This window comes from Marmota monax, unplaced genomic scaffold (genome assembly GCF_021218885.2).
Source record: "Marmota monax isolate L192 unplaced genomic scaffold, Marmota_monax_Labrador192_F-V1.1 WCK01_AAM20220418_F8-fsc00042, whole genome shotgun sequence".
NCBI classification, from domain to species: Eukaryota; Metazoa; Chordata; class Mammalia; order Rodentia; family Sciuridae; genus Marmota; species Marmota monax.
The window spans coordinates 11,945,116-11,969,749 of record NW_026693008.1 but is presented as its reverse complement, the minus strand read 5'-3'; the positions used below and the strand labels follow the sequence as shown (position 1 = coordinate 11,969,749).

At 37.6% G+C, this 24,634-nt stretch overlaps 1 protein-coding gene across 16 annotated transcripts in view; it reads left to right on the top strand.

Moving 5' to 3' along the window:
- Positions 1–24,634, top strand: part of Erc2 (ELKS/RAB6-interacting/CAST family member 2) — an 882,113-nt gene that overhangs the window by 467,549 nt on the left and 389,930 nt on the right. For all 16 annotated transcript variants that reach the window (XR_009227574.1, XR_009227575.1, XR_009227577.1 and 13 more), the window contains one exon: positions 20,948–21,083. Coding sequence is in view for 12 of the 16 variants with exons in the window: in XM_058582164.1 (XP_058438147.1) it covers positions 20,948–21,083 (136 nt within the window). In the remaining 4 variants the exon portion in view is untranslated. The remainder of the gene's footprint in view (positions 1–20,947; positions 21,084–24,634) is intronic.

Genomic DNA, 24,634 nt, shown 5'->3' with positions numbered 1-24,634 from the left:
GTCTAGAATACAACTTCTATCTGGAAAAGACGTGTCTTACCTAACCAGTGTCTGCAAAATAATGGACACTTAATAAATACTTGTAGAATGAATAACTAATGTGAGCTGCAAAGAAATAGAGTAATAAGGAGGAAGACATTCTGACTAATTAGAGGCTATGGAAAAAGGTCTGTAGAGCAGAATGTGAGTCCCTGAGGCAGTGATAGAGAGACCCAAGTCAACAGAGTGGTGAAGATTAGCCAACTCTTGCTGTATAACAACTCTGTATCCTTGGACCCTGGATAGCTTTTTCCTGCTTTTCTCTGTGAGACCCAGCAGAAATATTATGGATTTCTTCTTTTTTCTCAGGAAACTTAAGTTTCTCAGCTATTCCTGTGTTTGGTGAGATATACTTGCATGGTTGAGATCCCTGCCTATTGCAAGATGTAGGAATAGGTGTGGAAAATATGATGGGCAGAGGCTAAAAACAGGCTTTGGCCAGCCTGTGTTTTAGATGCTTAGGAATAGCTAAGTAGCTCTGCTCAGTAAGAAGGTTGGAATAAAAATCTGGAACTTGGCAAAGAGGCATCCACCTTGACAGAAGGTGACATATTCTATATGAATGTCATGGACATTCAGAGGGGGGAAAGGTTGGAGAAGTTTCTATGAATGTGATGGTATTTGCACTGGATTCGAAACATGGAAATGATTTTACCAGATGGAAAAGTAGGTGAGGAACCTGAGGAAAGACTATAGAGGTGGGAAGGTACACGTTATACTCAGAAAAAGGAGTGGGATTCTGTAGCTTGGTCCCTAGAATAGGAGGAAGAATGGACAAGAAGGATTTCCCAGGATGAGTGAAGCTTCTAATGTTTACCTAAGAGGTTTTACACTTTTTGAAGAGCATAATCAAGAGTATCTCCTGGGGAGATTTACCCTGTAGTATCTCTGCTGGAGGAACACAGCCCAAGCCAGGAGTGATACTTCATTGATACTGAAATAAGGTGGTGTGGCATGAGAGAAAACAAGTTCAAGATATGTGGGGATAATGAAAAAAATATGAAAAATTTTCATCACAAGATGAAAGTAACAAATCAGCAGATTTTTAGCTTTATCCCTCTTTTGTTTCCCGAAGAACAAGACCATGTTTTAGCAAGAAAGAAAAAATAAACAGAAACAGAGCTACTCTGGGTAAATGAAGGTGTGGTGGCAGATTGTGCTTAGGTAGCCTGTAGCCATTGCTGATGCTCTGTGGTAGCAGAAATGAAAACAGACTTTGTGGAGTACTTACTTGGTGTCGGCCTCAGTACTGTGCATTCTGCAAAGCTTATCTCTTGTTTTTTTCTAGCAACTCCAAGACAGTAGGTCCTGTTATTAGTCCCATGTTTGAGATAAGGAAACCAAGGTTCACAGGTTGTAAGTAACCTGTTCACTCCCATGCAGCTACCATGTAAGGAGACAGGGTTCAAACTCAGTTATTTCAACTCCTCAGCCAGAATCCTAAACCACTGTGTCCTAGTCCACAGCAACTTTTTGTGCTCATATAAATTGGTTTGGCCCAACTACTCCTAAGACCATAGGGACTACTCTTTAATGTGCTTCTTTTGGGGTGGAAATCTATTTCTATAATAGAAAGGATTCCAAACATTGATGAAAGCCTCTTATAATGGAAGTTGAGAAGCTGTTTGTCTTGGCAGTTGCAGCAGCCTTTTTTGAGCTGCTGGTCTGAGTCCTCACCCTCTCTTGAGCAGGAATGTGAAATTCCTCTTTCTGAAGTGAGTTTGAATGAGCCCAGCGAGTGGCCTCCATGGAGGCAGCAGCTTTGTAGACTGCAGACAGTCATCAGCTCTGGACGCACTTCAAGAATCATGAACAGCAGAGATGGGGGAAGACCTGGGGTCATCCATCCTCCTGCCAGCTTACGATGGTTGCTGGCGGGGGTTCTGGGGAAGCAGCCAAGAGAAAAGATGTATTTCTAGGAGGGGTTTTTTGCTTCTTCCAGGAATCATTTTTGGGACAGTTCTTCACGGCCCCACACAGTGTGATCAGAGCATCCCAGCAGCATGAGAGCTGAAAAGAAATGAAGGCGTTTGTTGTGATATATGATGATTTTCCTTTGGAAAACCAAAACAAAACAACTCTCTGAAGGAGAGCTGAACTTCTCTGCAGCACAATATCAGCATCTGCCTTGATTTTGACCGAGACAAGTGGGAGGGTTGGCAGCATGTATCAGAGGCTGAGAATTCAAACCCCACGCTAGTGCCCTTGTTCAGGCAGTAATCATGCTGTGGAATCATTCCTTCCTCATCGTAACGTTAGGTCAGAGGGTAGGTATCATGCCATCAACATGTATGGGCTTTCTCCTACAGAGCTTGGGGTTTTTTTGTTTTGTTTTGTTTTTAAACTTTTAAACTTTAAACTTTGAAGCTTTAATGACTTTGTCTGTATGCCTGATGGAAAAGATCTGTGTTGGTTTCTCAGTTCCCGGAGCTGCTGGGGAGAGTAGGATGTCTTTTTTGTCTGCCGTTTGTCAGTTTGTTTGGCTTACCTTCTCATCTCTCAAAGACATTTTCCTTCCATCCAGTTCTCCAGAACTAAGATGTGTTGGGCAGAATGAGTAATATTTCTTTCTTCAACTTCTCTACAATTTAAATGTTATTTGCAGGCTGTTTTTATCAGACGATCAACTCAGTTTTGTAAAGTTTAAAAGCACATGCGATCTTTCCAGAGACCCTATATTTTTTTTTCCTGTAATTTTGGGGAAAGATAATTCTAAGTGCCTTTTTAGAAAGATTTTCTGCTCTTCCCTGAGCCCTTTCCATGGGCCAGGCTCTGTACAAAACAGTGACGTGTAATTTTTTCTCATCCCCACAATAACCCTGTAAGAGCTATTAATTTGCAATGGACACATCATTAAACTGAGTAGGATTTTGGTAGGTGGAGAGAAGGAAAGGGGCATTTAGAAAGTGGGAAAATTATGCTGCAATGTAGAAATGGGAAAAACCTAACAACTTTCAGAAATGAGGGAAATTTAATGTAAGCCAATACCGTATGGAAAATGAAGAAGTAGAAGACTGTGTTTATAATGGGGTTAAGATGTGCAGAGTATTCAGGGCTTTGTAAGCCATGCTGTGGAGTTTTATATTCTGCCCAACATAAGGAGAAGAACCAACAGGGGCTTCTAGGCACAAGGTTTTGCCTCACTGACTTTATTTGGATTGGGACTGTGGCTCTCTGGAGGCTATTGCAGTAGTCTGAATGACCAGCAGGAACAGCAGCACTGAGAACAGAGAAGGGAAATGAGGGAAATGAAATCTGCTGGATTAGATACTGTGAGGCATGAGCCACGGACTCCTTGTCAGTTTCTATCTTAGAAAAAAAGATGGAGGTTGTGCCAGTTCTAAAGCAAAGTATCAAATATATGGAGGATGGGGAAAGGAAGGCTGCTGAGTCCAATTCTGATTGTATTGGGAATATAAGGTAGACATATTTCTGTAACAATACTATTCACATTACCTTCAAAATAAAAAAATGTTATTTTTATATGGCATATAAGAAGGTATCCACGTAATACCACATATGCTAGAAACAAACCACATGCCTCTTGATCTTGAGATAACTTTGGTTCAAGTTCAAAGTGACCTTGAGCAAGTTAACAATAACCTCAATGAAAACAAAGGCATGAATTAAGATGACAGCATTAAAAAGAGGCAGGAGGTAACTGTTTTGATAGATAGAGTACAAAAGAGGGAGGATGAGTCAGGCCCTGGTGATGAACAGTTGAGATTTAAATTTTGAATATATTGAGATATATGTGTGATATCCAGGGAGAGTTTTTCAACAGACATTTGAAAAATTGAAAACCTTACAGATCCTTCCTCCTTCAAAAGGTGATTTCAGTGTCTTGCATGGCATCCCTTTTTCCAACTCCACACTCCCTCTCCAGCCCCCTCCTCCACATCTTGGCTCTATGATCCTGATGTGGAAAGATGGCCAAGACATATTGACATATTGAAAACGGTGTAGCATTGTCCTTGTACTTTTAAAGGGTGTGTGTGTGTGTGTGTGTGTGTCTATGTCTATGCTTGAATCATGCCTAAAAGAATTTGTGGAAAATTTGACAAAAACCCTTAAAAGTATGAGTGGTCAATGGAGGACTCAAAGAAGGAATATAGCTTTTCTTTTTATAAACTCTTTGTACTATTTAATATTTTTTTGTTTCTATCATATGTGATTTTTTTTATTTATATAAAAGTCCACCCTTAAAATGGCATAAAATGTACCCTTTTCAAGCATATAACTCAGTAGTTATTGGTATATCCATATAACAATCACCACTATTTTAGTTTTAGCATTAAAGTTTCATCACCACAGAAAGATCTCCCATGCCCATTAGCAGTCACTCCCGTCTTCCCCTCTCATTCTGTCCTTTCCCCAGACCCTGGCAACTAGTAATCTACTTTTTGTCTCTGAGGATTTGAGTATATGGGACATTTCATGTGATTGGGATCATATGTGTGGTCTTTTTTTTTTTTACTGGCTTTTTTCATTTAACATAATGTATTTGAATTTCATCCTTGTTGTAACATATATCAGTTACAAATATATGGAGTGATGGAGGATGGATGAAGAAGGCTGCTGAGTCCCAATCTGATTGTACTGGATGTATAAGGTAGACATCTTTCTATAACACAGTACTGTTCTCATTGCCTTCCAATAATACATTTTTAATTTTTAAAATTTATGTTATATTTTCCTTTTTATTGATGAATAATATTCCATTGTCTGATTATACCACATTTAAAAAAAAAATCTATTCATCGTCTGATCAACTTTGGGGTTTCTAATTTTTTGCTATTATGAAAAATGCTGCTACTATGTAGGAGGATTAGAACTGCTGTGTCTTACGGTAACTCTGTGTTAAACTTTAGGAGGAACTGCCAAATGGTTTTCTCAAGTGGTTATACCATTTTGCATTCCCACTGTCAACATGTAATTTTTTCAAGTTCTCCACATTCTCACCAAAATTTATCATTATCTTTTTTTTTTTATCATAGCCATCCTATTGGGTATGAAGTGGTTTTGATTTGTATTTCTCTAGTGACTGGTGATATTGAACAGCTTGTCATGGTCTTATTGACCATTTGTATATCTTATTTGGAAAAATGTGTATTCAGATTCTTGGCTCATATTTAATTGGATTATTTGTCTTTTCATTATTGAGCTGTGCTCCTTATGTATTCTAGATACTAGATCATTTTTAAGTATATGATTGTTTTTCTTGTATGCTTGTATAATTTTACACTTGTTTGGTGAATTGTATTTAAAAATCCCGTCTAACATGCAATATGTTTAATAAGTTGAAAACTGGAAAAAAGTATGATGTTGGAGAAAGTAAGTGAATTTGTACTATTATGATCAAATATGGTGCTTAAAATATCATGAAAGCTTTTATGTTGACACTGCTTTCTAAGGGTGTCATGAGGTAGCATTAGGAATAGTTTACCAAATATTAAGAACTTTCTCAATGTAATCTTGAGCCTAAATAAACATTCTTTTACAAACATGCATCTGGTCACTTCTATGAAATAGATGCTTGCTTTCTTTTGTTAATGTCTTAGCTATCTTTGAAATGCACCCTCACCTTGAATAGTCACTTAGATTTTATGTCTACTGATGTGATTGAACTTCACAGTCTGAGCCATGTCCAACCAAATAATTTGCCCATTTAAATGCTTAGGGTATGGCCTCATTTTATAGTGCCATAAAATGAAATTTAAAAAGCCTCTCCAGAGAGCTGTGATTACCATTTTTTTTCTTTAGTTTTTAGCCAAGCTAATAAATATTTTTAGCAGTTCTGTCGTCAAATGTCAAATAAAACTAGACCTAATGATCAAACCTAAAAGAAGATCCTAAGCACTGTAGCCTTCTGTTTGGCTCCAGAGTAAGAAGTGATCCACCTGATAAATAGACCCTTGGGTTTTCCGAAGGAGGATTTAACACACACCCCTGAGAGGGATGTATGAAGGGGCTCTTGGAAAAGTTGGCTTACTGCAGATCAGCTGGCTAGGAAAGTGAAGATGTGACCACATGGTTCCATGGTGCTGTGTGTTCCCAGTTCTCAAGAGATTCCAGACTGTGCTTAGAGAGACTCACATCAACCTCTCTCTTCATATATAAATACTGGTAATAAAGATAGATATTTATATCTATATCTTTATCTACCTGTCTCTACCTCCAATTTCTGACCGAGGGCCTTCTAGTCTTCCAGCTTTTCTGCCTCTCTAGCATACCATCTTGGGTTCTCTAGCACATGATCTCTCTTTTTAAGGGTCTCCATTAAAGCTTGGGACCCTTTTCAAATTTTTGACAGCCAGTAATTCATAAAGGAGAAATGAATTAACTCCATTTTAGCATAGTCATAGAGTAAGAGAGTTGTTTGAAAGTGATTGCTGCAGCCTATTAAAGACAGCTACTTAGCTTTCAGGGCTGGCAAAAGAAGGATGAAAAGTAATGAGTTAACCTGCTAAGAATTTGGCCATTTTAATCATTTGAGTCTGAGTATACTTTGTCTCCATTTATACTGAGTGGGGAAACAGTTATCTTGATAAGGAGGGATTTATCTCACCCCCACTTCTCAGTGGCTGCCTGGATTCAGAGTAGAATAGACTTCTTTATGTAGCAAGGGCAATGGGCATGCTTTGTATGAGTAAGTAAAAGAAAAAAAAATGCCATTGGTATTTTTTCAAAGTTCTTATCAGCAAAGAGCATTACCGAGAAATCCAATAGGGTAGTGATGACATTCAATTTTATTTGTACCAGGAATGCACAGATGGCTGGAGTTAGCAGCTATTCATTTTTAGGACATATCTCTCATTATAGTTAGTGGGAATTATATGGACCTATCAAAGGGGGAAAATAGAGGAGGTTCTGTAGTATCAAATAAACGTGCATCGTTTTTTGTGCAAAGGTCACATACTTTGAATAATTCCTTTCTGTAATTGTAACTTTCCGTAGTTAGTTTATTCTTCTTGCTGAATTTGAATGCTGTCAAGGTATTTTTAATGGCCTGCAGAAAAGCATTTCAGCAAACTACACAGGTCTGAAACTTACAATTAGTCATTGCAGCTCGTGGCTCATATTCGAATAGCTCAATTGAGATGTGTTTTTACATAAAACCTCCCCTTGATTAATTGACCAGGAAATGCTTCTAGTTCATAGAGATTTGTAACTCTGTAGCATAAAATATTCCACTCCCAACAGTTCAGTTAGGGAGAAACCTAGTTTTTTCTTTCCCCCTGAGGATCATTGTTTTAGGTGTTGCCTAAATGACTTTTCCTTTAATCAGTTTTCTCCAAACAAAATAAGCACCCTGGCCAGGGAAGTTACAATTTCATATCATTGCACTTCTAAATTGAGACCGTAAAAGAAATATTGGTTTTCTAGAAGATTGCATATTAAAATCAAATATATAAAAAGTAAAATTTCAGATAGAAAGAAATTCAGTTAATTAAAAATGTAAGCAGCATGGGATTTGAGTTCACAATATTAAAAAAAAAGTATGAAGAAGAATTGGACACATTATTTTCAAATAATGACTTTGCTGCTATAATAGAATACCGAGGTCCAAGATCATGGGGCCAACTGGTAAGGGACTTCCATGGCAGAAGGCAGAGGATAGAAGGGCAAGAGGGAGTAAGAAGAGGCCAAACTCGGCCTTTTTTAATGAACCGACTCCTGAGATAATGGAATTAATCCACTTATGACTGTGCTGTCCCCAGGACCCAGTTCCTTCCATTAGTCCCAAGCTCCCAACACTGCCACTTTGGGGATCAAGTTTTCAGCATATGAACTTTAGGGGACACATTCAATCCATAGTATATAGAATGTTGCTTTTCTTATGGTTTGGACTGTGGTTATATTGATTTTAGGGGTTTTCCTTTTTTTTTTCAGTTGATAAAGGGGAAAATCTTCTGATTTGCTTGAGGGAAGAATTCTGCTTTTGTAAGGTACAGTAAGAAAGAATTTTTGGAAAGCCAAGGCAGGAGGATTGCGAGTTCAAAGCGAGCCTCAGCAACAGTATGGTGCTAAGCAACTCAGTGAGACCCTGTCTCTAATAAGATACAAAATAGGGCTGGGAATGTGGCTCAGTGGTCAAGTGGCCCTGAGTTCAAACCCTGGTACAAAAGAAAAACAAAACAAAGAAAGAATTTAAGATTGATATTCACAAATGGGCCTCATGGTAATCAAAATTACTGCATAGGCTAAGAAATACAAGGTTGAGCTCTACCTCAGTAGAGCAAAATACCCACTTTTGGGGTATTTTGATGAATTTCTTTTCTTTGTTTTATCTTGAATCTTAAATATTTTATATTCATTTTGTAATTAGTATTAATAGTGTTTTTTCTTTTTTCTTTTTTTTTTTTTAGATTTTTTTTAAAAAGAGAGAGAGAGACAGAATTTTTTAATATTTATTTCTTATTTTTCGGCGGACACAACATCTTTGTTTGTATGAGGTGCTGAGGATCGAACCCCAGGCCGCACGCATGCCAGGCGAGTGCGCTGCCGCTTGAGCCACATCCCCAGCCCAATAGTGTTTTTCTTATAAGAGTAAAAATTTAAATATAACTTATTACCTACTGGTTTAGAAAAATCTGTCTATACAATATGACTTGAAATTATTTCTCATTTCTAAATTATGCTATAGCTACATTTAAAAAAAGAGTCATTCATGTGTTATCCTATAGGGACTTTCTAAAACTTTATATCTATTTCTCCTGCCAGTTGCTGGCAGGGTAGTTTTTGCTGGTTGTGTGAGGAATTTTAGAAGAAGCTTACTTCATTGTCTTCAGAGAGTCTCTGGTGGCTTTTGGTCCATATGGTATCTGTTTGCTATAATACATAGGGCCTTTGCCCAAAGGCCTTCACAAGCAATGCTTAGGGGGGGGTGTGTCCTCAGATGTGAGGAATGTGTGTGTGATGAGTTCTCTGGGGGACAAGAGCACCTTTCTGGGGGGGGGGGGGTAACAGTGACATAGTTTTGGAGAAACAATTTTATAGGTAGGTAATGAGTTTCTTTTTTAGTGGAGGAATTATCCTAGACTGCTATGATGAAAGGAAATTAACCTTTTAGATAAATCTAAGAATAGCAATTTAAGGTAAGGAAAATGACATTAGTTGTGGAGTGTAACAATTTGGGATGGAACCCAAATTGTCTCCTTTTGTTTGGAAGAGGCAGCTAAGCAAGCTTACCTGTTCAGTCTCATTTTTCAGTGTTTACAGTCCTGTCCCACATAATGGCATTTTGGTTCATGATGGACCCCACATATGGTCTATAGCATGTAACCTAAATGGGTAGTAGGCAATTTCATCTAGGTTTGTGTAAGTACACTGTCATGTTCACATAATAACAAAACCGATGACAATTTAGAATGTATCCAAACCCTTAAGTGATGTATAACTGTACCATATCTGTGTCATAAGATTGTTGATGATTAAATCAAGTAAGTGAAATTAACGTTGCTTAGTCCAAAGAGATGTGGATTAAGTGCCATAACATTCTATAGCATTCATGCTTATGAATCTGGGTTGGAGGTTCCCATGACTGCTCTAGGGTTTTAGATGGGACGACATTCCTAAGAATTGGGTTACCTGCCCTTGTGGGCAAAGGAAAGACTGTGCCCTGTTTCTAAGCAGAATCCAGGTTGGTCAGGGCTAGATTTCTTTCTTTTTATTTTTTACTTAATTAATTAATTAAATTCTGTGGTGTTGGGCATTTAGTTAAAGCACTAAAATATAAAATATACCCACATCCCAGGGCTGTCATTGCTTAAGGAGGAAGTGAGATTTCACTGTCTCTATCTTCCTGGGAATAATAAAGTTGCTGAACTACAGCAGAAAGGGTGGCTTACTGGGTTATGAGCAAAAGCAGAACATATAAGTAGCTCCAGTTGATAAAACCTGGGAATTAGCTCAGTGGAGATTATTGATAATTTCTTGTATCTCATTGGTAGCCTGGCAGGTCCCAGGAGCTATGTGAGTGTGTGCTAGCCAGTGAATGCCTCTGGAGGATATGGACTTGGCTTTTGTTCCTAAGTACTATTTCTGTCATTTTTAGCTATGCTTTTAATAAGGTTTTGTCATTAAAAATTCATGCTTATAAATGAGACATTTAGGTGAACATTTATGTATTTTATTAGCTTTTCCTTTCTTTTTTACTATATAATATACATATAATTTTACTGATTCTTGCTCAGGAAGAATCTAAGATTAAAAAGTATACAGGGTAAAATACTTAAAGAAAAATATTAAATAGCACAGGGGATTGATGGTAGAGCAAAATTAATTGAGTGGATACAACAGCAACAATTTTGAGACACTGATTAAGAATATTATTTCTGGGCTGGGGATGTGACTCAAGCAGTAGCGCGCTCGCCTGGCATGCGTGCGGCCTGGGTTTGATCCTCAGCACCACATATAAATAAAGATGTTGTGTCCGCCGAAAACTAAAAAATAAATATTAAAAAAATTCTCTCTCTCTCTCTCAAAAAAAAAAGAATGTTATTTCTCAGATTTAATACTTCATAGCAATAGTTCACTGGAATTATCCTGATGATAAAAAAAGGGACTTAGTCAAATAAGTCTAATAAACATACCTACTATGCCCCTTTTTGGAGATTCATGGTATACTTTATATTAACTCATCAAGTCCCAAATTTTAATTCTGTGAATATTTCAAAGAAATCCACATAGGTACATTAAAATTGGGTGGAATCATAATCTAGAGCTTATGTATCCTTTATATACTTTTTGTTTATCTATGAAATGTGTATATATTTTCACATGCTATAATCTCCTAATCTTCTAAATTTTTTTAGAATAATAGAACCCTAAAGACATGTTTATTTCTAAAACTTATTATAGATGTTATATTTAAGTTTTTATAGGTATCCCACATCTGGGATCATGGGACTTAATCGGTTACAAATTCTGAAAAGTCCTGCAGTATAAGAAACCTGTTTACATTTTTTTTTTTTGTCTCTGCTCTCAAGACTTACTTGATCCTAGTCCCTCCCCTTTTATTCCTTTTTATTGATAGTAATTAACAGACCTTAAGCCAGTGCTGCTAGGACACTGTTTGGAAACCACTGATTTAGGAAAAACATGTCATTGAGTGAAACTGAAACAGGTGACATTGCAGCAGTGGATTTGGAAATAGTTAATTGTGTTTAGGCAATTGTGTGGGGAAGTGGTTTATTCTGACTTCTCTTATAATTGGGGGGAAGTGGTTTTTGCCCTCCTTGCCTATAATTCTGCCACTTTATTATCCTTCATTGATTTTCGTTTTATCCACCACCCACCACTGATACTGTTTTACTCATTCACATCAGACGAAGAGAAGTGGTTGGAGTTCTGCAGAGAAGAGTGGAAAGAACAGACATTTGTTTTTGCACTGTGTTGTCATGGGGATAAGTACTTGGGAAAGCATAAGGATGCATAAATTACCACAACCCCTTGTTGGCCATAAGTTAAGCCTTCCAGATTCCTTGAGTTGCATTGGTGAAAATGGCTTGGAAAGAAGTTTGGGACAATGGAAAAATTAAGTCTGTTAGGTAGTTTCTATGGCGGACAATTCCTAAGAACTGTTTGAATTTGACAGTAAAAGGATTGTGAAATCTTTAGAATAGTACATATAAAGGTTTAAAATATTTTAAAATAATTAGCATGTAATTTGCACATTGCTTAATGCCCATATCTATGCTGTCCATAAAGGTAATCATGAGCCCCATGTAACTATTAAATTAATTAAAATTAAATAATATATAAAATCATTTCCATAGTTACTCTAGCTGCATTTCAGGGTTTGTCGCTACAGAACTGGGCAGCATAGAAATAGAACAGTCCCATGAATACAGAAAATTCTATCATGCAGAGTATGAGATAGAATTCTGACATGGGTCCCCAGGATCCTTACCCCTTGGTTTTCACACCCTCATATAATCTTCTCCACTTGAATGAGAACGGGACCTGTAACACAAATCCAACTGATCGAATATGGCAAAGGTGATGGGATTCCACTGTCTTGCATAGGTATGTTATGTGGCAAGGTTCTAGGATGTCACTCCTATGATTATGTTATATCAAATTCCCTGTTAGCAGACTGGATTCTCCTGCTAGCTTCCAAAAGACCAAGTAGCCATTCTGTGAACTGTCTGGGTAGAGGACTATGACAAGAAGCTTGAGGTGTCCTCCAGGACCTGAAAGCAGCTTCCATTCTCCCAACAGCCAACAAAAAGCTAGGGACCTCAGTCACACAGCTGCAAGGAAAGGAATTCTGCCAAAACCCCAAATGAGGTTGGAAGTACATTCTTCCCTTGTTAAGCCTACAGATGAGAAATGCAGTTGGGCTGACACCTTGATTTCAGCCCCTTAAGACTAAGAAGAGAGACCAGCTAAGCTGTTCCTGTATTTCTGCCCCCTAGAAGCTGTGAGATAATAAATATAAGTATTATTTTAGGCTATGAAGTTTATGGTCATTTGTTATGCAGCAATAGAAATTGAACTCAGTGCTGGTCCAAATTATTTTGGGGATGATCTGATAAGACATGTCTCAGATGAACCCAATCCCAAAGAGTATAATTTGCTTTATTGAGGCTAGCCCTTGGCCTACTTCATAAAGAAAAAAGGATTAACTTTCAAAAGTGAATGTCTAGGCCTGGTTGGTATATGTCATTTACTTTTGTGGCAAAACAAATCTACTAATGTATAATAATGGTTTACTGTTTTATATAACATAAAATATGAGGCCATGATTTTTGGCATCACAAAAACAATGGTTCAAGTTCTGCTTGATGTTGATGCATGAAGTCTGTATGATGTGGGGCAGGTAACTTATCTTTTCTAAGCTTCTACTTCTATGGGGGGAAAGATTGTCTCCATGTAAGGATATTCTTTCATTTAGATTATACTTTTACAGTGCTTAGCACAGCACCTGATACGTAATCTGACATCTGAAAACAGGGAGTTTTTATTACTTAAAAATATTTTAAATTGACTTTTGATAGCAAATAAGAGAAACTCCAACACATTATTTCTGTACTCTAATTTGGAAAATCATCACATAAGATTTTTATCTTCTTACACCTCCACTTTATTTTATGTCTGAGCTGCTGCAGCCCAGCTCCAGATTGGATGCAATAAAAATAGGTCTTGCATACACGAAGTGCCCCTTGTGCTCATAGGTTGCTCTGGCTGTATATTGTCTGGGCAAATCGCCCCCAACCTCTGGCCAGACTGTGGAATGTTGGTTTCCTCCAACATTAGCCTCCCGGGGGTCAATGTTCACAGTTTCCATATGTTTTTATATTACCCCAAACTGTAAATACAGCTGACACTCTACCAAATTGGCCCTAATGTGCCTGCATCTAACAGTGGAGTCGTAGGCTTTTAGAAGGATACAGTACTCCATGGAATTGTGGCACTTATACAAATGTTATATTTTAAAAAGTGCTCAGATTCTATTTTTTGATTTCAAAAGAAGTAAATGATATGCAAAAAGAAGATATGAAGTGGAAACAGGGCAGGATTTTAAAACCGAGGTCTTGCTGTGTCTTGAGCTTGCCCTGTGGTTCTGAAAGTTCTGTCCTCAGATCTCTTAAGCAAGAACTGTGTTGTTCTTGCCCCTTTGTCCTTCTCTAAATTTCCATTTATGTTAAGCTCCTACTTTTATCTTCACTTATTTTGTCACCTGAAAACTGTTCATCTCTAATTTAGTCTGTTGTGCAGAAAGAAGAACCAAACTCATTATGATACAGTGACACTCCAGGATGTGAAAAACAATAAACATTTTTGCTTGTGAGAGTAGATTCATTCATAAAAACTAGAAATTTGTTTAAAATCCTCACATTGAGGTTAATGGGTTCAGGGAACAGAAGTTGTTGGTTTTATGTTCTGCTTTAGAGCTCTGTCCTCATATCAATACTGCTATTTCCATAGTGACATGACTTCCAAGCTGGAAGTTCTCACCTGGCATTCTGGAGCTCCTGTGTTGAAAAACTCACCTCTCCAGTGTTACCTGGTTTCTTTCTAGTTCTCTAATAGTTGTCCCAGTTGCTGCCCAGGGCATCCTATGAGGTTAGGACTTTTGTGTCTTGAAGACATTTGTTCTTAAAGAAGGGTGCTAGGGGCATCAGTAATCATCCTGCTTCTTTCTGCTTTCTGTTTCCCCAGATTCCCACCATCTTTTTCTATTTTTTATTTTAGTCTCTGGGTTCCATACATGTCTAGGGTGACATTCCTTCATTATTTGGGGGAGAAGGTCCTCCAGGATCAAAGTGAGGAAGACTATTTGAAAGGAGTCTTCCTTCTAGAACCTCTCCAAAATGAAATGTCTTCAGAGTAAACAAATTCTCCTCTTGCTAGTGATGACCATCTTCTTATGTAACCTCCTAAGATTGCTCCCAAGGTCTTCTTGACTTGGGTGAGAAGGTCAAGGGTCAGGGGATGGATATATGCAACACAGAAGAAGGTTTGAGGCAGGGGAACAGGTGCTGGTTTAAGAGCCTTATGTTTATAGCATCACTTACCCCAAGTGAGATAACTGCCAAAGTCACAGACTTCCTAAGGACAACTACTGCCATGACAATGCATCCAACCTGGCAACAAAGGCCTTAGACTTGGGTTTCTTACTGCATCGCCACTAGATTCCCTTGGTTTCAAGTGATTCAATCATTTCATCAAACTGAACAAAGACCAGCCTGATAGGGTATCTCCTCCAAAGAAGGTCTACTAAATAGGACTTGGCACTAGAAGAGGGAACATGAAAATACTTTTGCCTCCAGAAAACTCCACTTCTCAGGTTTTCAAATCTGAACCCTCCCTTTCCTTAACACCTTCATTCTATAGATAATGACATTAGGTTCTAGGTACCTTCTGCTGTCCTGCTAAGTGAAGAATGATATCTTTTTAAGATGTGTTGGCATCTTGTGTTTTATCTGAGGGTGACCTGTTTCTGGGTTCTTGTGTAAACCCAGGCACCCAAAGGGTAGAATGGAAAATGAGGTAACACTCATTTCTAGGGAGCAAGTACTATGGGGAGGGAGGGAGGAGGAATACAACAGGGAGGGAAACTAAGTTAGAAGGCATGGAGAGGTGGGCTTAGATGGCCTGCTGAGGGGTTTTGACAAGGACTCAGCAGTGAACTGTCATGAAATTAGTGGCCAAACATTTGCTCTTGAGAGACTGCCTCAAGATGCAAAGTCTAAGAAATCTGGCTTATTCTCAAACTGAGTCCTCAGACTGTTGCCCGACTTGTGTCTCCTCAAGCTGTCACAGCAGATGATCCTTCTGGTAAGAGCAATCATGCTCATGACATTTAGCACATTTGTAATTGCCGTAAAATATCTTTAGAATATTTATGATAGCTTTCTAAAATTTATAGCTATGCTGAAGTACTCACTGGTATTTACAAGCTTTAAAAAAATGGGATCCTCTCAGTGGTTAAAAGTAAGAGTTTTTATTAACGGAAATTCTGCATGTAATATTCATTGTCAGCTTCCATTGTGTGTGTGTGGCCCATCGACTTGTGCAGTCCCTTCAGAGTCTCACTTCCCCTTGCTGGTCCTGACCTTCCCGCCATACTGCCATCAGCATAACCTGCCGGGAATGTAACTCATCATTAAGGAAAGCACAATTGGAAGCTAAATGTGTCACAAAAAGCATTTAATAATGCATTCCAAAGTTCATTGTTTCAAGTATTTGCAATACTTGCTGTTTGGGTGTGGGAAATGAGACACTAAATATATGTGCGCAGTATTGCACAAGACATGATTGCATTCCTGTTGTAAGCTAAGAGTGAAACAGAAAGTGAACATGCTGGGATCTGTTTTAAGCATTCTACTTATACTAATTCATCAAGCCTTCACAATAACCCTATGAGTTACAGTTGATTATTAGTCTCATTTTATATGCAAAGAAGCAGAGGTATAGAGAAGTTAAGGAACTTGTCTGTGGTCACACAGCTAGAAAGTGACAAACTTCTCCAGACAGTTTGGTTCAAAAATTTATGTTATTAGCCATTGCACTGCAGCCACACCTGGCAGGATCATATAGCCCAGAAGTGGTCTTCTGTAAAGGTTGTACCATTTACACCTCTGGTTAACCATACATCAAGTTATTTATCCAGAAGAAATGAAAGCATATGTCCACAAAATGTCTGGTATAAAAATGTGTGTTGCTACTTTATTTATAAACATAAAAATAGAAAAAAGCCCAATATCAAGTAAGAAATAAATAATCAAATCTAGCATATTCATACAATGGACTGTTACACAGAAAAAAAAAAAGGAATGGAATGATATACAATAAAATATCTGAAAAAATGTTATGCTGAGTGAAAGAAGCCAGACACAATGATTCCATGTATATGAAGCTGAAGAAGAGGCAAATGGATAAATGTTAGAACAATGATCACTTCTGAGCAGGGGGAAGGGACTTGAGTCTGGGTGATGGTAATGCTCTATATTTTGATTGGTCAAAAATCATTGCCTTGTGTATTAAACATTGATGCATTTTCTTGTGTGTATTTGTACCTCACTTATACACACAAACACATACAGTAAAACTTAAAGCTCCCTTCTTCTCTAATCCCATTCCCTTTCCCGGTGTCAACCATTGTTTATAGACTGGTATGGCATTTCCAGAAATTTCGATTTCCATGCATATGAGTATATACACATAAAAATAAACTTTTATATTTTAATGTTAATAAGATCCGATGATGTATATTGTTCTGCTACCTGCTTTTTTTTTTTTCAGTTAATAACATGTCTTGAAGGTTTTTCATTTGTTCTTAATTTTCAAAGCTAGCCTGACACCATATTATGAACACATTTTTTTTTCAGTCAATTTCCTTCTGATGGAAAGTTAGGTATTTTTCAAATTTTCACTTTTAACAGTTCTAATGAAAATGTATTTATATAAATATTTGTGCATGTGTGCAAGCATTTTTTCAGGCTTCTTTCCTAGAAGAAGGATTTGTTGGGAAAAAGGTATGCGTACTTTAGTGGATACTGCCAAATTGGTTTCCAAAAATGCTTTTGTGAATTCTACTCCTCCTTCCCATGTATGAGAAGTGAATTCCTGAATCCTCTCCAACAATGAATATTATCAATCTTTTAAAGTTTTTGAGTACAGATGGGTAATAGCATCTTATTTCTGCTGAGATTTAAAAAGAAATTTTTATTTTCTACTTTATGTAAAAATATACACAAATCCTTGGAGGACTGTCCAGTACTCCCAGCAGTGTAATTCTGGAAGTGTCACCAGCAAGTTAGAGACCATTTTCTAACTTTAATTTGACAGATCACTCTAGTGAAAATAGCTAAAGTCTGTTCTCTCTGGCATTCTTTCTGATCCATTGTTGACTTTATGTTGGAATTTTTTAAAATTTTGTTCAAATTCCTTAATGGTGGCTAAATTTTGAAAAGTGACATAACCTGTTTTATGAAACTGCTTCATAAAGCTTAGTCAGTTTAAGTCAAACATTGAACACTGATTTTACCATCATATTTTTCAACTATCCCCTCCCCAATCATTGCTTTTATTATTATTTTAATTTGCATTTTGGATATGCTTTTAATGATGTTTCCTTGGAGAAAAATTCCTTCCAAAGAATGCCTGCCCCCCCCCCCAAACAGGAAGCAGATCAGTTTTGGGTGGAAGCTTGGAACTGCCCAACTTGCTAACTGAGTGAGAGTTTGGAAAGAGGTACAAATGATAGTTTCCTCTAGGGCAATACAGCAAGAGAGTGCTGTGGTCTACACTGCTAGAGCCCTACTGGATTTTGGAGATAGCTAGGGACTGTATTAAGTTTGGCATGTTGATTTTATTCAGTGTGGGTTTACTTCTGCAGGTGGGGAAAGATATAGAGCCTAATAGGTCACTTGCAAATTTCATTATTGGAAATGCTGAGGTTGTTACTAGGAAGTCCCTGTGGTCATTTTTTTTCACTGAGTATCACTGGGCTTTTGGGGAAAGGCAAAGAAATCTAATATTTTAAAATTTCCTGAGTCCTCATCTGCCTCCCCGCTAAATTGCCATTTCAACCTCTGCTTCAGACAACATTAGGGTTTCCCTGAGGGATAACCAAGAGAAGGGCTATTTAGTAGCTAAGGCTCTGCTCAGTATTTGCTCACTATTCCCTACCCTAGCCATGCCATCCCTTGCCTCGTGTCTACCTCTGCAAATCAATTCATTCCCTTTTTGGTTTTCAAGGATGCTTTTTTTTTTTTTTTTATTAGCTACACATGACAGTATAATGATCTTGACAGTTCATACATTTGAATCAAATGGGGTATAATTTCTCATTTTTCTGATTGTACAAGTTGCAGAATCACATTGGTCATACAGTCACCTATGTATATACAGCAATAATAAAAAGGGTTTGACTGCTAGGGATATTTAAAAGTCTCAGAAATATGTTGGAAGCACAAAGGAGTGTGTGTACTTGATAGGTAGCTATTGGTAGTCACATGTACAAAATGATGATTCTGATCACCTTGTTCTATTGATCCTAATTTGCCACATCCTAAGCAGTACTACTCAAAACACAACTTTTCTTTATCAATTCCTGGTGTCTCAAGAAACAGTTGGGAGGACTGGGGTTGTAGCTCAGCGGTAGAGCACTTGCCTTGCATGTGTGAGGCACTAGGTTCAATCCTCAGCACCACATAAAAATAAATAAATAAAATAAAGGTATTGTGTCCATCTACAACTAAAAAAACAAAACAAAACAACAATAACAACAACAAAAACAAATAAATAAATAAAGAAAGAAATGGTTGGGAAATGCTGAAAAAGTGTCAGAACTGACAGTTTTTTTTAGCCTCTCATTCTTAATTCAGGAAAGTTTTAAGGAACACATGGACTTGGAGTTTGTTTGTTTGTTTGTTTTCATTTTGGATTGGAAAAACACTGGAGTATCCTTGAGAATAAGGTTGAGTGTTCACACTGCTTTGAGAACTTCCTGGGATTCTTTATGCAAATGATGTTTCTAATGATGATCCATTTTATTTTGTCACTGGCACTTGGTGAAAGGAGAGATATTTAGCAGTTGGTTCTATTTGATGGTATGATCTAAACAAATAAAATATATTTCTTTATAAAATTTCCTCTAAGCAATCTCACTAACCATATGATCTCTTTATCATATCCTATTTCTGGGATGTGGCCATATTTTCCTAAGTAAGTGGAAAATGTGCTTTCCCTGTTCAAGGCAAGCTTTAAAAATACTATCCTCATTCAATTAGGAAGCAAGAGGTCATTCCTAACATCTTTATAGAGTAATCAAAAAATAATTTTCTGAAAGCAGACCTGTGTATTGAGTTGGTGATTTCATCCATGTGCACCACTGTGTTGAGCAACAGTAGAGAAGATAAAAAAAAATTATGCAGTACAAATAGGAACCAAGGAGAGGATTATTTGATTTTGCCCATATTCTCCTAAGTCCACTGAAAACACTTATATCACTGCTTCAGTTGATACTGGAAATATTTCTTAATGAGCCGAAGTGTTCAGACTTTACTTATTAGCAGGAGTCCTGATAGAGGATTGTTCCACTTGGTAAACAGTTATCTTGAACTTCATTTTCTTGGGGTGGGAGGGAGTAGGGACTGCATAATTTTATGAGGACTGGAAATAAAGAGTTTCTTATGGAGAATGCTTTTTATTTTCTTTTTAATTGTTTCAGTTTGACACGTTTCCTGTTTATCATCTAGTTCTCATCTTGTTTATATTTCCAAAAGAGCAGTGGTCTCCATACACTTGTCTCCAGAGTCAGGGCTCAGTCACAGTGACTGATGTAGCAGTGCTGGGGAGATGGGGGTGAAGGGATTAAGAAGGACCTCAAATGACTGGGCTCTTTGGAATCATTGCTCCCAAGCTTTCTCTGCTGCCCTCCTGCCTCCTCATGTGTTGGATTAGATTTATAACAGCTGCTGTGGACATGGTTGCCTAAATCTGTGGAATGTTTTGCTAAATGCTGCTGGTGAAATAGTCCACATTAAGCCTGTAACTCCTGTTTTCTTATTTTTAACCAGTCCTTTATTAGTCTTTAACTCACTTGATCACTTTATGATTTTACACTTGACATCCTATAGATTCATTAAGATCTTTTAGTCCAAGCACCAGGGCTCTGTTTAACATTATGATTAGCCAAGCTGTTATTCTGTTTGAGCCAAGTGTTGACAGTGTATTTGATTGGAGCCCTGTAATTGTTATTTTAAAATCAGAGTAATGGATTATGATCTCAGAATAAGAACATGATCCAAAAGAATAATAATAATTAGAACAGAAACCACTTAGAAGAAAATAAATGTCCCATCACATAACCACAGGGCCCCATGTGCCAGGCCCACCTACCTTTGCAGTCTTGCCCTCCCTGCGGACCTCCCATTACTTGAAGCATCCACTTCTTTCCTATCTTGGGAATTGCATATGCATTTGTTCTCTTTACCTGGGGAGCTCCTTTACTCATGTATCTCTTGGTTAGCTCCTTTGAGTCTCAATCACAGTCTCTTTTCCTTAGGGTAACCTTCCATGGACTCAACAATGTCTAAATTCATCTCCTTCCACCCCCAACACCTGTTCACATCATCATCTCTCACAGCATGCTATTTGTTTCCTTAAACATTAGGAACCATAATTTGTGTCCCCTTGGCACTTGTCTTTCTTGCCCTCTGGACTCTAAACTCCGTTAAGCTGCAGACCTGTCCCATTCAGCATTGAAGCCCCACTATCATCCTGACACCTAAAACTCAATTCATATTTGTAGTTGAATGAACAGAATATTCTGAGGTCCTGGCTTTTTTCTGAGTCCACACAAGATATTTTGTTCTTAGTAATAAATCTGTTCTGACAACATTTGCTTTTCAGTAGTTGAATATAACCAAGTTGTGCTGGTTTTTCTCAGGCATATGAAGGATCAGAATAAGAAGGTAGCCAATCTCAAACACAATCAACAGCTGGAAAAGAAGAAGAATGCCCAGTTATTGGAAGAAGTTCGCAGGCGAGAAGATAGCATGGCTGACAACTCACAGCATTTGCAGGTAAGCTTGGGTTTATGTTCTTAATCCCTAAATAATTGGAGACTAACAGACTCTGGAATGTAGCCATTGCTACAGGAAAATATGCAGAGAAATGGTAAACTTGCCTTTGCTCTGAGATCAGAGTTATCAGTATACTCCCAGGGACCTGAGAGGTCTTTCCATGTATGAAGCATCATTTTCAAAATGGTGCCCAAGAAAGCAGCTTATGATGGAGTTTAGAAATGCTATGCAGAGTCTGATGGTTCCTGTACCTCGCCTTAAAAGGTAAGAGCTACTTTTTTATATTTGGCAAGAATCTTAAAACATAGAAATGGCTTCCTTTTTTTAAATTTATGTTTAAGTTGTTTGGGGTTAGTAGAAGGGAAACGTATGTGCATTATCATGGAGGTGTTTGAGAAAGGATGCATTCCTCTGATCTCAGACAGTTTACAAAACTGGTTTTATTTTGCTCAAAACGCTGAGGCTCTGAGATAGATCATTAGTCTGTTTTCTCCATGAATATAGTTATCTCTCAGTGACATCCCTGTCTCAGAAACCAACCGACTGACTGAAAACAACAATTTTTCCTCATTAACCATCCCTACTTTTGGCAAAGGAGTTCTTCCCATATGCTCAATAAAACATTCAAGCTAACACAGGGCATTTGCTTTGAAGTTCCTTTATTTATTCCAGTGTGCCTTTAAACAGAGCAGTTCGAGTTCGACTTGGCTGCTGTTCATGTTAAATTTTGCTTATTAATTAGTGTCTTTCTTCGGTTATATATTAGGTTTCCTCCTTGGAGATAGAAGAAGTTATATAATTTCAATATGTACTCATAGTTCATCTTTTTAATTGACCAAAAGAGAAATAAATAATTATTCCAGAGTAGGAAATACAAGGAAGCAAGTGGCAGATGGAGGTTATTTAGTCAACATTAATTTATTTTTTCTCTGTGTCCTGGTCATGGCATAATGGTGTCATATAAGCTCCCTTTGCATGTGTGTTTGAATTGGAGTTTTTACACAATAGCACAATACTAGGATCAGATCCTCTATTGAGTGCTCGGGTCACCCTAGCATGGATCATGTTCACTTGAGGTCACAGCTTCTTCAATGCTCTTGACAAATCAAGAGTTGGGTTTTGGGTCTTAGTTTCTCAATCTCTGATAAGAGATATTAAATTGGAGCTTAAAAATTGAGATAATAATAACTAAAATTTGTAGAATATTTTCCTGCTTTTTTCAAGCATGTTTTCATTTATAACAATGTTGGTGATTTTGCATGTGGTAAAACTAGTGTCCCAGAAAAGTTTTGAAGTGACATCCTAGTAAAGGGTGAAGGTAGACCTGACTCCAGGCTTTCCTGCTTTCCAAAAACAAATGCAGAGAAAAAAGTGACAGTGGTAGGTACCATTTTTGAAATATGCTGGACACTATGCTAGGTACTGTATAGTAGCTGTTATCCCATTTGAGTTTTATGTCAGTCAGGACTCCTGAGTGCAAACGACAGGAACAAAACACAATCTGTATTAAGAAAGAGGAAAAAAAAATCCATTAATTCACTGCAAAATCCAGGGAAATATTTTCATCTTGACTGAATTCAGATTTCCAAACAGTGACATCAATAATATGTTTCCTTCCTACTTGGAGGATGATTTGATCTTTATTGCCTGGGATCCTCAGGAAATCTTTCCACAAATAATGCCCAACACCAGCCAGCCTACCACTGAAGAATGTAATCATTCCAGGACAAAGGAAAGTAGCTCTAGTAGTTCTAACAAGCTTTTGAGATTAGGACATATAAATTGACAGCTCAGGTTCAGGCCATGTGATCATGAGGAGCCTAAGGGGAAGGGGTCAGCTTCATCTAAATCCTATGTGCTAAGAGTGGAGACAGATGACCTCCCACAGAGAAAAATAAGTCCTGGTATCTGAAAGGGTTCTGTGCAGATAAAACTACAGAGGTCCACTGCAGCCATTATATGGTAGATGAACAATTATTATCCCATTTGGTATATTAGAAGAAGGAGACCATGAGAGATAAAATAACTTTCAAAATTATTTATCTAATAAGTGGCAGGCCCAGGACTTAAACCTGTTTGTGACTATCATTAGATGATGAGTTTTCTGAAGAATTAGGAAGGCAGGAAAACTGAGTCTTCATGGATCAGGTGGAATTTGAGCCATATGAGTTTGAGATGGGAGAGACAAGTGGTAGGGAAGGCCCTCCAGGAAAGAGAACCATCGGAAAAGGTACAGAAGTTGATAGAGCATGGTATAATCTGGGCACAAAATATCATGAATCAAGTGATTGGGGTGCAGTTTTCAGTTAGGTAAGCATTGTCCTTATCTTTGTTTAACTAACTCTGGAACTAAAATGCCTGAGTTTCACTCCAAGCTTTAGAATTCACTGAGTGTCCTTAGGAATGTCACTAAACCTCCCAACATCTCAGTTTCCCCATTTGTAGAACAGGAATAATAATTACATCTATTGCAGAGTTGTTCTGAGGGCTACAAATTAAATGTATATGAGGAATTTAGAATTATACTTGGCATAGGCTATGCTCAGAATAAGTATTGATGATCATTCTTATAATCACAGGGAAAGGTGAAAGAAACATTTAAACAGAGTTGTCTAGTACATGCAGGATATTTACATAGTTATACTTGGGTGGGCATTAAGCATCAAACTCTTTGTCTTTTCTATATATAGTAATTTTTTCTCTTCTAAGGACCATCTAGTTATGGAAATTAATGTCTTGTTTTGGCCCGTGAACTTTCACATAGCAATATTTTCATAAGGAGCCTTGATAACTACCTCGTAGACCTATTCATAAAAGATAGCATGGTCTGGAATTGCTTAGTTGCATTCCTGACCACCCCAAACAAAGGATAACATTTGAAATGCAATAAAAAAGTAATCACGATTAATTTTGATGAAAATGTCTCTGGTTAAGGTTAATAGAGACTGAATCTCCCACTTGAATGGATTCTTAAGCAGATGTGCTCAGATGCAGTAATTATTACCTTCTGAGAACAGAACTTTCTGGAGGCCCTTGGCTTTTAATATTACTGTTGTTTTAAGTACTTCCTGTTTATAAGTTTGCCTGTTAATCCCTTTAAGTTTCAGTCTACTAGGATTTAGTCTGGTTAGTTGTTTGGCTGGTGGTTACATGTTTGGCACCTGCTAAATTTGATTTATTCATCACTGGTGATTTGTAATGATCAGATACCCTAAATTTATGATTTCAACCAACCAAATGGTATTATAACTATAAAAATATCAGGAAAAGTATTGCCTACAAAAATAATAGCTATTGGATTAGGCTTCAAAGGAGAGCTAAAAGAGATTCAACTAGTTGGCATGGAAATTGGGAACAAGTTGAATGATAGAGTGACCATGCTATTTATTGTTTCAAGTAGAACATGATGGCAGTAGGAAGAAACTGGGCCAGCTCTGTCAGCCCTAGATAGATAGTCATGATATGAAACATTTTGCAAATCCTACTTTATTTCTTTCTTAAGTTTATAGTTTTATGGCAGGAGTTGCAAACTCAAATACCTTAAACGTCTA